We start from the raw sequence: 14,794 nt of genomic DNA, 5'->3' as shown, positions 1-14,794 counted from the left end.
AGCACTCAATTTTGAATTGTCTTGCCTTTCTTTGGTAATTTTGTCAGTAAACCGAAAAATAATTTTACCTACAAAGTAAAATTATAAGCAATAAAAAAAATATATCATACCTCATAGCGATCATACTTACAGTGTTACCATAAATATAAAACTGTAAATTCTATTAAATATAACGAATTTTTTTAATTAATACATCTAGTTTTTTGTTACGTTCTCTAAATTTTAATATAAATCATTATTAGCAAATAAATTATAAGGCACTATTACAGTAATAGCGATATTAATTAGTGTATTAATGATTACATAATTTAATGGTTTAATTAACGAGCGCCACTTCCCATACAGGGTACAGTATGAGAACAATGTGTGACTCACCCGCGTTTCACAGAGTTAGTCATTATTTTATTGACATACTTTTTAGGATATAACGAATAAAGTGATCATTAATAATTTTGCATTTTTATTTCTTTCAAAAACTAATGCCTTCATACATTTATATATAATTTGGGAAACTATTCTCGAAGTTATTATATGTAATTATTGGCCTTCCCTTCTTAAATAATAACATAGAGTATAGAGCACTGATTACATGGAAAGCATTACTAGTGAGTAATTAACTCCTCGCGAACAATCATCATAGAAAATAATATCACGACTACTGTATTATGGACCAGTTCAATCTTGGTCACGCATAGCTATCACCTATCAAGAGACAAGCCAACGAGCAAGTCTATGACGCCTTTTAGTTCCAACTTCATCTACCACAGCCAAGTGGCGCCAGCGTAGCGAACGTGCGATAGCGGATTAGCGAGCCAGTATTCATCCTTGCTCCCAAGGAACGGACGTACGCTCTAGCTCACTCGCTTTGGAACCGACTTACGAAACAAGTTTTACAAATATATTCCCTTACAGAGTTGCGTTATAATAAATTACCACAATGTACTCAAGTGAACTATACAAAATACCGTATTTCAGACTTATTTTGAAATGTTAAATGACTATATAGAGTGCATTTTGTGAATTAATATCACTTGACGTAGGTGTTACAGAAACCTTAGTGTATTGTTCTTGTCGAAGAAATAAGACAAATACCGTTGGTGACGCTGTTTGAATTTTACGTTCTTTTACAATTGCTTATAAGAGCGCATCGAGGCGTGTGTAAAAAAGAGACAAGATGAGGTCCTATCGGGCGAGAGCGACAGGTGTGGTGGCTTTGGCGGTTTTGTTAGCAACTATAACAGGTAACATGGTTTGAAAATATTGAATTACATTGTTGTTTTACAAGTTTCTTATTGGATATGCTTGTATTTCATCTTCATGTATCGTCCTAGTAAAACAGTGCTTGTTACATTTTATCAACAGTATAATCAGATTAGGTTGGCATTTACGTTAGAGATAATGATTCATTCAACTTTTATCGAGGTTATGTTTATAATTTGTTATAAAGTATTGTGACGATTTTAAGCATATTTCTAGCTGGAATGCTACTGAAATATATTAAATAAAGAAAATAAACAAGAACTTTTGTTAAAGAAAAGGAGTTAATTAATTCCCATAAAAATTTTAATTAATTAAAGATATCAGAATTTTTGAAAGTATCTTTACATTTTTATAAAAAGTAGTTTCTTCTAATTTTTAAAACATAAAATATCAATCATTATATTATAAAATAAAATAGTAAAAAGGTATAGTCGGTAAAATACTATTGTTGAATTTTAATTGTAAATTTTTGTTAAATGATTTAAAAATATTACATCTTGAAAAGATGTTTCCAAGAGTTTTAAACGTTAATGGAGAAAGTTGCAAGGCGTTGCAAAAACCGACATCCAGTATTTGCTGCACGTTAAAAAGCAAAATGGCGGAAGGAAGCCTTCCTGGATCATCGAGAATTCACCACGTAATTTATGGACCATCTGTGCATAACTTTTAGTGATTTAGACAAAAGCTGCTAATTCCTCAGCAGTTTTAATGACTTAAAACAGAAAGCACAATTACATTTTTAGAACAAATCTCGAATTTTTAAGTTTGTATTCAGAAATTATTTAAAGAATAATATAAATTATTTTTGATAGCCATGATTTGACAATAATATGATCCTTACAAAGTTTCATTACGACCTTAATCTAGAAACGTTTAAAACAATCTGCAGGAATTTACGATGTCTTCTAAGCCATTATCCCTGTCGTCTAAAGTTGTTTACTGGACTATCCTAATAGCCCTTAGAAGTCTCCTTACTGGCATCATCAGTGATCATTACATCACACATTACAACTTACATTACCCCCAAAAGTCTAATTCACGCAGTAAAGATTGTATCACTTAATGCATGCGCCGTAATGTTAAAATGTTTACGTTCCTTCAAATTCCCACATATTTCATAGTTATGCTTGAAGTTTTAAGGTTAATTATATTAGAAATTATTCCGTCCTTTCAAAATACCGTGTGATATAATTATAACAATGATATTTCTAAGAAAATTTAATATTAAATTTAGAGAATAAAAACGTGAAAGTTATAAACGAAACTCATGAAAATTTACTTACCGGTTTGTGTGAATTCAAAAGGATATTCGTGGTAGTCAATAATCCAATGTTGGAAGTTAAACGAAATGCCCGGGTAATTCTACCTCGTATTATAATAGTTAAAACAGTTTCCTGGGCATAAATAGCTACTGGGATCTAATGCAAGTGATTGTGCAATGGCGAAAGCAGCTGCAATATTATTAATACTTTCTATTTAACTCTTCATCTCAAACGAAGCTATACGTGATCATCTTACTCGAAATATTGATATTATTGAATTTATTGTTATATCCGCATGAATACGTTATGATTCACTCTTGATAGCTGGAATGAAATCGAATTTTATGAAGGTCTCATAAGAGTTAATTTGAGTCCACTTAAATAAATTTATCAGTCACATTTTATAATGTTTTAACAATTTTTATTACTACATAAATAACTAAAAACACTATCGCTATTCGAAGGAGCTGTAGAGAGTTCAGATTATGAGCTTTAATCGCTTATAGATTCTCTTTCCAAGCGAGAATAGTGATTTAGAAAATTGTTTAGCACAACAATAGGATTAAATCGAGCAAGTAACGTTAAATTTTGATCAAACTTTCACTTCAATTCAGATCAGATTAAATTTTTATAGAACTCAGTACCATTACTATTGATTGGCAACTGATCCAAATCGTTTGTAGGAAATTGAAGAGAGCAGAATAAATTATAAATTAATTTTAAATGTGATCTATTCTGTTCTGGACGCGTTAACGGTAGATGAGTAAAATTTTGTTTTATTATTCTTCTGTATCAAATCTCACGTAAATCTAATTTTTATCAAGCAAGCTCGATCTAGGTCGGAGACAATCAAGGCATTCATCATGTTAACACGTAAATACAGTTTTACTATACGTGATATCACAACTATGATTGCGCTCGGCATACGTTTAAAATAGTTTTGTGTGAGAGACCAAATCACTTAATATTTAATGCAACACATTCGTCGGCGTTTCGCGAATATCCTTTGTTACAGATTTAGGGAAATAATTTTCACTCAAATATCGTACAGTGGTTCGAAAATCATTATACTGTAGTTAATTATAAATAGCTATGTGCAAGAATTTCTTTTAATATTTAATAGTTTTTTGTATAGTATATATTTTTTAAATATTTTAGATACTAAAAAGATTTTTTTTCAACAAACATACTATAAATAGTCATGTGTTTTTACTTGTCTAATTGTTTTTAAAAATTGAAAAAGAATATAATAAGCCATATAAAATTTATTAGTAGTTATTAAGAAAAGCAAATATTAAATTTTTATATTCGACTCTACATAGCCATTATTGCTTAATTTTAATAATTTAATGGCTTCAATATATTGAAAAGTCCGAAAGAATTTTTAATCGTTAAAATTATTTCATATATTTAAAAAGTTACCATAGAGAATGTTTTAAATGACATTTATTGGAGCGTTGTTTCCGGTGATCGCAATCGTAATCCGACTTGTTATTTATCAACTCAGAACAATTATTCGTATACATATTTGATAATATTCTAGCCTTTAAAGTTGTTTTTATTCAGTATCATGTAGAAAATTTCGCTGTTTGTAAGACGTTTCCGTTTCCATATAATAAATGTGCGTCGCTTTTACATCTCGCATTCCCCAAACCGGTGGCGCCACTGTCGCTCTTAGGCTCCTCTCAACCGGTTTGACGGGGATAACATCGCATTTTCCCGCCATTTCACTGGCAGACGTGCCTTTTTTAGTCTTGATACCCCAAAATTAACCATTGGCATTGTTTATTAAGGATTCATCCAGACGACGTTCCATTTCGTTGAAGTATTTTTAATTTATGTAACCGAATGTTTTTTTCTTTGACGATGACGGTATTCAAGGTTTTAAATTATGTGTATTTATTAATGTTATAACTTACAGGTAATACAATCTAAAGTTATAAATACATATGTCTTGTCTAGAAAATAATTATTGCGTCATACACGTCATGAGTTACGCTTGTTAATTGAATTTTTAAAAGCATGAATATCTAATTTTAATATAGAACAGAGTGAATAAACCATTCAAGGCCTTATATGCGAAATATGGTACAACAGTTTTCCTTTGATATCGGCCAAGTGTGGTGTGACCGTCATTTTGGTTTAATTTTAACCGTCCTGGAAATTGTATATGGTCATTAATTTCACTTTTGAAGTAATTTTTGTTTTATATTATCTGAGTTATTAATGAGATTGTTTTCGTAACAAAATTATTATACATTTTAATAGTATCAAGCATATAATGGTTATGAACAGACGACGAAATGATTTTTAACTGGCGCGGAGTGCATTTAGCGGCCGTAAAATACTTTTATTGACTTGTATATGAGAGAGGCCTGTTGCAATGTGAATCGCTCGACTCATTACTAGATCGTTGATTTTATTGAAAGAAATTGAAAATTATTAATAGTATCGTCGATCTTTAGATTAAAAAGAATGGAAAGGCATTCTTCTAATAAAAACTGTTAAATAATATATGAATACGTTATTTATAGAAGTTAAGGAAAAAAAAAACCTAACTTAAATACTGATATCGAAATATGAAAACTTGAAGCAAATAAATCATTACGATTAAACTAGACAAAATGCCATTCATTCCATTAAAATACACGAGATTTTAATGGTTATAATTTTATAAACTAATATTTAACACTACAAACTAACATGTTACTGAATTGTCAACGTAATTAACAACAAGTTTTAATTTCAGTAACTAAAGTCAGATATTTAATTGTCAAACGAGTAGCTTTAATCGAAACGATTTTCATGTTGATAAAGGAAATAAACTTGAAAGGAATTACAAGAGATAGAAATCTTGTGGAAAAACAGCTTAAGTTTTTTGCGAAATGGAAAACTTACAAAGGAAATAATACTCGTTTGAATTACCGCACCTTCAATTCCCTTTGAAATTGCAATTGATATTTACTTTAAATAAATCTGATGTATTAATATCCTGCATTCGTATCCAATACTAAAAAATAGACGATTTAATGACATCTAAGGCATTCGGTGAAATTCATTACAATAAAACTAATATTATCGGATGTTGTATCGAAAATTTTATTATTTAAAACTATACATTGAAAACGTTCCGGTTTATTCTGTAGCAACCGTAATCATAGGCCGACGACACGAAAATGTCAGACATTTTCAAACTATTAGTTTAATTTAAAAAACCAATTCATTAATGTTTAAGCATTTAATATGCAGTTAATATGCATGTGAATGCTGTCCAGGACAATGAATATACATTTTCAATGAGCGCTGTTATAAAAAAATATATTTCATGTTAGCCTTATGAAAAATGTAATATTTTTTTTTTTGTAAATTATTCTACATTTTATAAAATGATATATATTTTTTTTATATGTGTATTATAAATTTTATGTCATTACCTAAACTTGATAAACTTGAAAATTTCCTTTTGTTAGACGTCCCTTTGATATAATTTTATCTTACTCCGTTGTCTCCACGACATTTTACTTTTTTGAGTTTCTAACGATATTATATTTGTAGGGCCTCTTGTTATACAGCCTATGTTGACTTCTGTGAAGGTAAAGTGGAAAATAATTTATTATTAAAAAAAAAAAATATTAAAAAAATGTATTATTATAAGTTAAGCTTTATTTATATGTACTATAATTATAATAGAACAATGATTGGACATTTGTAAAAGTGATTTGAAGTATTGTTAACATTTATGCAAAATCCATTAATTAATTAAGTAGAAATATGGTTTAAGTTTGGTTTAAATATCGGCATTTTATGTTATATAAGTATCAAAGTACAAATCCATTCAATAGAGAAAGGTTTTCCTTTAAATAGTATAATAATTATGTTGCGTTCATTATGCTACGAGATTGTGAGAAAAGTAGACAGGGGTAAATCTTATCAGGATTACTAACAAATCCTTTATGTTGCGCTTAATGATATAGATTTAATTGTGAAGTTCCTAATGATTCTGTAAATGGAAAAGCAACTATGTTTTATTTCTTTACCTTGATTATAACTTAGAGTTTCGATTTTACAAGTGATACATTTTATTTTGTGAAATTAATTATGTTACTAGCTATATTAAGTTAATACAAACAACGATATTTGCGGAGTCTATTGCTTAGGTTCTATTGTCAGTGCTAGTCTATTATCTCATTTCGAAGCCACATCTTTCACGAATTTCTTTTATGAGAAGTCTCTCTGAATGCTCTTAACAAATGCGTGAATACATGTTATACTTAGATGTGTATTTCGACACACGTCTTTGAATTATTGATAAGCCCTTTGTAAGGATGTGGTTTGTGTACCATTTAGGTATTCTGTTTTTATAAATGTAATGTAGGATATTTTGAGTGACGTGATTACAATTCAATCCCAAAGTCGTGCAACATATGTTTTCAGCTTAAAAAGGAATATAAAAATTGCTACATTTTCCGTTGGATATTGTACAGATAAGGTGTATTTTTATTTTTAGGTCATGATCGCGTAAGTTATTGATCGTGGTGATAGAAGGTTGAACCTATCAGGTTATTTAAAAACTAAGTGTGGGAAATAACTGGATTGGAATAATGAGTGGTACAGACTTGCTCTCTGACTCACAAAATAAATTTAGGAGTAAGTTTAAGAGGATCTTTTCTTCGAATATATTATCGGTCAATCGAATCGACTCGCCTCATGTAATATTCATATAACATCTGCACGAATAAGAAAACAGAAAAACCGTCATATAATTATTTCAATATATGTATAAAAATGTTTACGCTATGAGTTAATCGTTTTGGGGATCTGGTTAAATGATTACAGATATATCTGTTTGGGGATCTGCGCTTAAGTAATCGAAATTAAAGTGATGTATGGATAATCGATATTTTCATGCTTTACTGAGAGCCGCATGAAGTGTACAAATGTGTCGCTGTCACTGAAATTCACTTCTGATAAATGATTCTCGAAAAATCGACTCAAAACCGAATTCCCGACGGTGCTTAGTATTATCGACAGAGGGATTATGTTACATTTTGAATACATAAGATAAAAGAACATTTATATTATATACATTCATAAGCTTAGATCAATGAGATGAAAGAGGAAAAGGTCTTGCTTATACAGGGTAGTGAGTTTACTGTCTACGTCTTTCACTTACATTCAGGATGGGCGTCTGTAAAAGAAAAAAAATAATTATAAAGCTACTTTTTTAAGACCATAAATAGCTGTTAAGGATATATTTAATAGAAGAAGACACAAGAAATAAAAGTAAATAACGAGACAGTAAACAAAAAGTGAAGAGAAAATGGGATTTGCATTACATTTCCCACGCAGCCGTGAATTTCGTTCTCCGTGCACTTTCTCACCATTGTTACTGTAATTGTACTTAGCTAATGTTTTCATGCTCTTTACAATCTAGATTTTTGCCGTCCAGGTCATTGTTCAACGTAATCATAAAGAACGTGAAAATCACGTATCTCAGGTAAATAATGTAGTAACGTGATAACTATCGATAACACTGTTATCTATCCCCATTAATCTGAATTCTCTGAGACACTGAAAACATGTGCCATATACGTCATATTGTTTAGACAACAGAGAAGGTTTATTTTGTTCTGTTATTTGTTTTTAATTTTTTTTTGTATTGTTGTTTCTAAATTCAGAATATTGTAATGACTATCATTATAAATAACGCATTGCAGTTTTCAGTACTTCGAAATTATGACAGGCCACTTGTTCAAATTAAATATTGTTAGGATTAGACGAAAACTCGTAAAAGAGGGTACATCAGTTATATTGCACTGTTAATCTTTCTGGTTAGTTCACGAGACGATTAAAATAATAATTTATTTATGATACTATAAAAATCCTATGAGAATTATAATGATTTATAAAAGAATAAAATGTGATGTAAAAATAGGAAGCATAGCATATATAGGAGATGTAATTTATTATGGCAATAAAGTAGTGCAGTATTTCACTGTACCGTTAGAAAATTCCGCTTTGCTTATCTGTTGCGATCTATTGGTAGTTTCACATTTTTATTGAAGATTACATTGACTTGAAATTCGTGTATTAGTTCATTATGCTACAAAATATGTTTTAAGAGATTATCATTACTGATATTCATATATCAACAGTAAAATAATTAATTGTTATTCAAATAATGATTCACTAGCATCTTAACCGCGACTATTTAAGTCCATAAGTGGTATGATAAACAGAGCCAACCACACTGAACGGTTTAATTGAGTTTTAACATTAACCAAAGCGTGCCTGAGCAATATGGCAACGTGTTTCGATTTTATTAATAGAATTAAGTGCATTTAAGGTAGAATTTATATGACATGTGTGCGATATAAATGGTGAGGTATATTGACCTGTTAAAAAATAATATCAAAATAAAATTTAATCGACGTTTCAATATGATATTTGTAAACATTGTTACAGATGTACTTTTTAAATCCTTTTATGTTGACGTTTAAAGAAGTTAATATGTACGTAAGTGTTGAAAGCTAAGTTTAAGCCACTCGTGTTAGTAATGGAAGTACTAAAAGGTAAATACATACCCTTATTACTTCGTCCTCTGGTAATGGACTTGACCATAATATAAAACTATTATGAGTTTTATAGTTTTAAATAAGACTAAATTACTTATTAAATAAGATCCGAATTTTATGACGGTTATATTTAATTCAATTTATAATGAGTCGAATATCATTTTTTTTTTATGCGATGCAGAACTTTTATTTATTTTTTTCGTACAGGTTCTGCAATTCAATTTTTTATCTGTAACAAATCTCCCTTTTAGTTTTTTTGTACAAGTTAACGCCTTTGATGCAAAAAAAAAAATGTTACGCTATTACTTTTTTAGAACGTCCAGTCAATCACATGGTCAGGATTTGTTTAATAGCGTTACTGTTAGTCGAAAAACAAAAACATGTCTAAGAGTTCAAGTTCAAAAAATCTGAGTGATCCAGGGATTAATGAAACGTACAGAAAAACCACAAAATATTGATGTACATAATAATTCAGTTCAATTTGCTACGAATGATGTACATAAATCACATAGTTTTATAACAATAACTGAAATTCCAATTCAAAATTCTATAAATCCATTCAAGTTTCGAGCAATTCGCTTAACGTGGTGTATTAGGTACATAACTCGCAACAGTATAGTCTCTACATACCTGAATGGTCAAACGTGGAACATTTACGAGCTCTGACAGGATAATAACATAAAATATGTTATAATTAATTCTAGAGTGGAGTTCAATAATACAGCGCTATTTCCATCTTGTAGTTCCTTGTTCCGGCCTCTTAGTTACAACTCAATGGCGATATGATTTCAACAACGTTATCGTATAAAGCCACATTGGCTATTCGCCAACTGATAACCACTCGACCCAAGCTTAACCCAAATGCAAGTTTAATGACCTTTCAAGATTTCTGCATCTTTCAGTGCTTTCGATAAGTGTAATATATTTCAAGTACTTCTTTTATCTTCAATCGAAACTTGACTTTAATACCGCATCACAAAGTTCCATTTCATTCGTTCGTAAGATTGAAACTGCACTGCCTGACGGAATGTCGGTGAGGTTAATTATGTAGATTGTTATCAAGCGAGGGATATATAGTTTGTATGAATTAATATCAATGTATCCTAGTTATGTTTGACTTATCAAAATTAATGTGTCGTTCTTTGGACACGGTCCATTAAACACCCCACTGTGAAGTTTAAAATACATTATAACGTTCTGATTGTATATTGAATTAACAGATGTAATATCTTGAGCTTAATATTCATTATGATTTGAAATATTTTGTGATGGTTTTTTAAATATAAATTTCTGAAATTTATCTCATGACCAAGTTTCTTTATTTTATTTTATATAGTTAAGTATTAATGTGTCGTAAAAAGATTCCATCACAATTCAATCTCATAGAGAGATTAACAAGGAACATTTTGATATAACCGCGTAACTGAGAGCTATAAACTTACACATATAAAAGGTTTTATAAACGTTTTGTTAATCTTAAATTTTTGGTCTGATATTGTCCTTGGTTTCTATGGCGTACATTATTATTTTTATTACAACGACTTCAATGGGTCTAAATGCTTATACTTATATTGACTGTTTAATATTGCAACATAGTTTTTATTTTAATATCTTTTCTAAACAACCCCATAACATTACGGAAATCGATTCAAGTTTTGTCCTTCTATATACTACCATACTGTTCAAATATTCGGAGCTGGCTTGTTAATAAGTATATTGACGTTAACGAGTATGACATCCGGTATATACATTGGTGTGGATGACGTATCGTATTACTTTGAATAAATAAAGGGGACAACAATTAGGGACTGGTTTGGGCAGAGGAAGTTTGTTGATTATGTAACATACAATAATGATGATGTTTCAATAGCTTCTGACTTACTTTCTGGATATCAAACTATGACGTGCTTACGAAATTAAAGTTGAAGGAAGAGTTTGCTTAATACGAAAGCAATTGAAATGTTCTCGTTTTGACTCGATATCGAGAAACTATGACTTTGGTTGTTCAAACGGTATGTATGTATTGTAAATAACAAATATTGTATAATTCTATTAGAAAACTTTATCTAGCTTACGACGTTCACTTGGTATGATTGTCTAAAGGAAATATTATTGTCATGATTTAGATGTTCCTCGATAGCTGACTTGAGATTACTGAAATAAGTGTTGTTGTACAATGAGCTTACGTTTTTAGGTTAATTGGTGATTGGGATTACAGCTGTGAGGTTTCCCATTTAAGGATAAAGAACATAATGGAAATTTCCTCTATAAGTCTTTTTTGAAAAGAATATTAATTTTTAAAGGTATAAAAGCTCGAAAGCTATCTTTCAGATTTTTTATTTTAAGTATTCATGCAACTGGGTGAAATGAAATTTTGAGAAGAGGGCGTAGTGATAAAAAAATATATAAAAGCACACTAAGCTGTCACCGTCAGACCCTATAAGACTTGCCAATGGAATCGAGACCCCACATTTGAATTACATTCCCTGACCATTGTCTTGGAAGACCATGAATTATGTGCATTGCAATACACGTTATGTACCTAAGTTTGATGTACGCTTTCGGAATAACTGCAATTTCAGCAATTACCAAATGGTTTATTTATTAAAATAAGGGTTTCGAGGTTTGATATGGAAAAAATGAATTTCAAAATTTATACATGCAAACTAGCGTCCAATAAAAATCATTCCAGATAGATTTTATTAATTAGTATAATTATTTCTACCATATTTAAATCTAAATAGTATAGTATTGCTTTTAGACTCATTTAACAAAACTATATTGTTACAAGTGAGCGCTTTAAATGTTCATCGCAGTATAAACCTGGCGTATTCCTAATGAATTTATAGCGGTAAATAACAATAATAATGGCAGTTACTTAACTGTTGTTGTTTACTTCACAGACACAGTTATGTCCCATAAATAAATGATTATTATTTTACTATTTAAGTGAATAAACGAATCTTAACGTGTGTTGTGGTGAAGTCAAAGAATATGACAATTTTTTAACGCATTCTTATGTGAGAGCAACATGTTATGAACGTCTTAGATGTAATGCATTCATTACAAAAATACGAATATGCATCTATGCATATGCATACTTAGTACATTTCATGATGTATTGGCTTGTTCGGCTATGTCATTATATATATGGATACAACAACAATTTGTTCAATGATTTCATAGCACGTCCGTTTTATAACATCAAGTAAAATGATGTAGCGTGATATCATATTTCAGACATCTTGACCACTAGCAACTCGACACCTAACAAGATGCAGAGAACGGGTAATGAAAGACACGATTGTATCACTTGCTCGCACTTACACGCCCAATTAGCTCAATAAGAGAAATTTTTACCATACTATGTCTGAAATACAAAGGCGCAACAGTGAAACGTCGTGATACCAAATGTGCTAACGCTCAGTATATCATTATTTTATACAGCTACCTGAGTCTGGAGGTTAGGTTGTAAGATGAAATTAAAAATCACTATGAATCTGAATTTCAAATCTCGAAGCTATTTCGAGATTTTGATGTCAAAGAAAAGAAGAATAGCTGGAATTTCTGCAGCGTTTAACAACTTGAAATTCAATTGTTCTCTGCAAATGGTACATCCTGTTCTTTGTGGAGGTGGTTCCTCTTTTCTAGATTATAATATATTTAAGTCTAAAAGCGTATCAATTCATCATATCTGGTTATCAGTAATACTTTATATAATGAAAATCCTGTAATTTTATTAAAAATAATTTTCTATATTATAAATTACTCAAGTTAGTAGGTTGTTGTGTGGATGTATTAGGTACAACACACGAGAAAAAAATATGCAATTTTTTTCTTATTTGGGTAGCTATGATTATACTTTTAGCTATAAATTTCAAACAAAAATTTTAGGACCTTTATAGTTTAAAATAATATGTCTAATATGATAATTTTATACTTTTAATAAAAATAGTTTTTATTATGAATATGATTATAGATTGATGTAATATGTACTTACTTATGCACGATAATATTTGTAAACTCACCAGTTTTGCAAGTTTCATAGCTCTTAGTAAATTTAAAAAGTTCATATTTTCTTCCAACTATTTCATAAACACATTAGAACTTTGTTATTAAGCTATTGCATTAATTATAATGTTCAAGAAGTTGTTATAGGATAAAATCGGAACACTATTATTATGTTTTACAAACATAACTATACAAAATTATGCTTAAACTTTAAGTCGTTTTTTATGAAGCATTATTTTATGTGTATAGAATTTAGGTATAAACTGTCAGAAAATCAGATCGTTACTCGGGTGGATTGAAGTGTTCTTGCTTTAGCTAAAAACGTATCCTTTCAATGAGGTTAAATAAGTAGTCTCTGGTTGGCTTGACGCCAAAGTGGCTCGCTTTATGGTCCCAAGTCTCCCCTGGCTATGTGGGGCCATGCAGCCAGTCAAGTGCTTTGATTTTTTGTGCATCGAAACCGATGCAGCTATTTGGTGAAAAATGTTAACCTTTTGATAAATATTCTTTAGAAATTTTGATCGCCGAGTTGTAGGTTGCTCTTCCAAAATTTAATGAACTATAAAATTTAATAAAAGTTGATGAAAATTGTACCCAATAATTGTGTTTGATTTATTTTTAAAAGAAAGTGGCCAAGAGATATATTGATAAGTGATGATTTCTTAGTATTATTTTTGCTTAAAGAATTTTGATTCAGATATATAAAGAACATTGTACATCTTAAAACCAATATTGCATAATTCATGTAGCATTAATAACTCTTCATACAATTTCACACAGCCGGTCCATATTTTTTTCGTGTCCGTTATTTTATCCTAGGAGTTTTATGCATTCCGGCTTTTATAATATGGTTTTCTCATAGGACTTATTCCGCACTGGAAGTGTATAGGTTATGAACGGTGTTTTATTGTACTATTTTTTTATTCTCGGCTACTCGAATATCATTAAATACAAACATATTATTGGACAATATTAAAACAATTGAATCCAATGAAGTCAATGCCAATTTGATCCCGTCAAAAATTGAAAACAATTGGTGTATGACGATACCATACTAGCATACTAGTCAAGGTTGTCTAGGAATTTACGTTATGGAATTGATTTCGCTTTACCAGTAAATTTAAATCGTTTGATTGCCGCCAATATAGGTTACATATATATATTATACTTATTTATATGTCGTTCTAAAACTCCTTACGCTATGTTCCTAGTGGTGAGGAAACCTTAATAGTTAAGGAAACGTTTATAGCTAAGGTTAATCGGCTTTGCTACTTGTGCCAGTTAAGGGTTAAACTTGGTCTGAAGCTATCAAGCCTTTTTTGTTATTTTATTTATTAATTTCTTGAGGAATTATTTTTTGGTTTGTTGCGCTTATTATTTAATTGTCAAATAAATAAATAAAAAAAACTAAAAGTTGGTTCTTTACTTTTAAACTATACTCTTAATACAGCTGAATCATATTTTGTACATAAAAATCAATAATTTTCTTGAAATATTGTTTTTGTGAACAGATCGAAAATTTAAAAGTTTCCACGTCCTATAATCCATCAATTTAATTCAAAAGTACCATCAATCATAATTATCATTATTTATATACTGCAAATATGAAAAAATATATTTGTTTAATTCAACTACTCTATTTTATGCCGGCTATCAATTGTCTAAACCACCCACTGCGGTCATAAA

At 30.0% G+C, this 14,794-nt stretch overlaps 1 protein-coding gene across 3 annotated transcripts in view; it reads left to right on the top strand.

Annotated features, from left to right (window-relative positions):
* Positions 1-814: 814 nt before the first annotated feature.
* Positions 815-14,794, top strand: part of LOC116770984 (fasciclin-2) — a 60,607-nt gene continuing 46,627 nt past the window's right edge. For 2 of the 3 annotated variants that reach the window (XM_032662648.2, XM_032662649.2), the window contains exon 1: positions 816-1,241. In XM_032662648.2, coding sequence (XP_032518539.2) covers positions 1,175-1,241 — 67 coding nt within the window. In that variant the 5' untranslated portion in view covers positions 816-1,174. Of the gene's footprint in view, positions 1,242-14,794 lie in introns of all 3 variants that reach the window. The other variant, XM_032662646.2, reaches the window with a different exon arrangement.

Source organism: Danaus plexippus, chromosome 7 (genome assembly GCF_018135715.1).
Source record: "Danaus plexippus chromosome 7, MEX_DaPlex, whole genome shotgun sequence".
NCBI classification, from domain to species: domain Eukaryota; kingdom Metazoa; phylum Arthropoda; class Insecta; order Lepidoptera; family Nymphalidae; genus Danaus; species Danaus plexippus.
The sequence above is the reverse complement of the archived record's forward strand: the minus strand, read 5'-3'. Positions and strand labels throughout refer to the sequence as shown.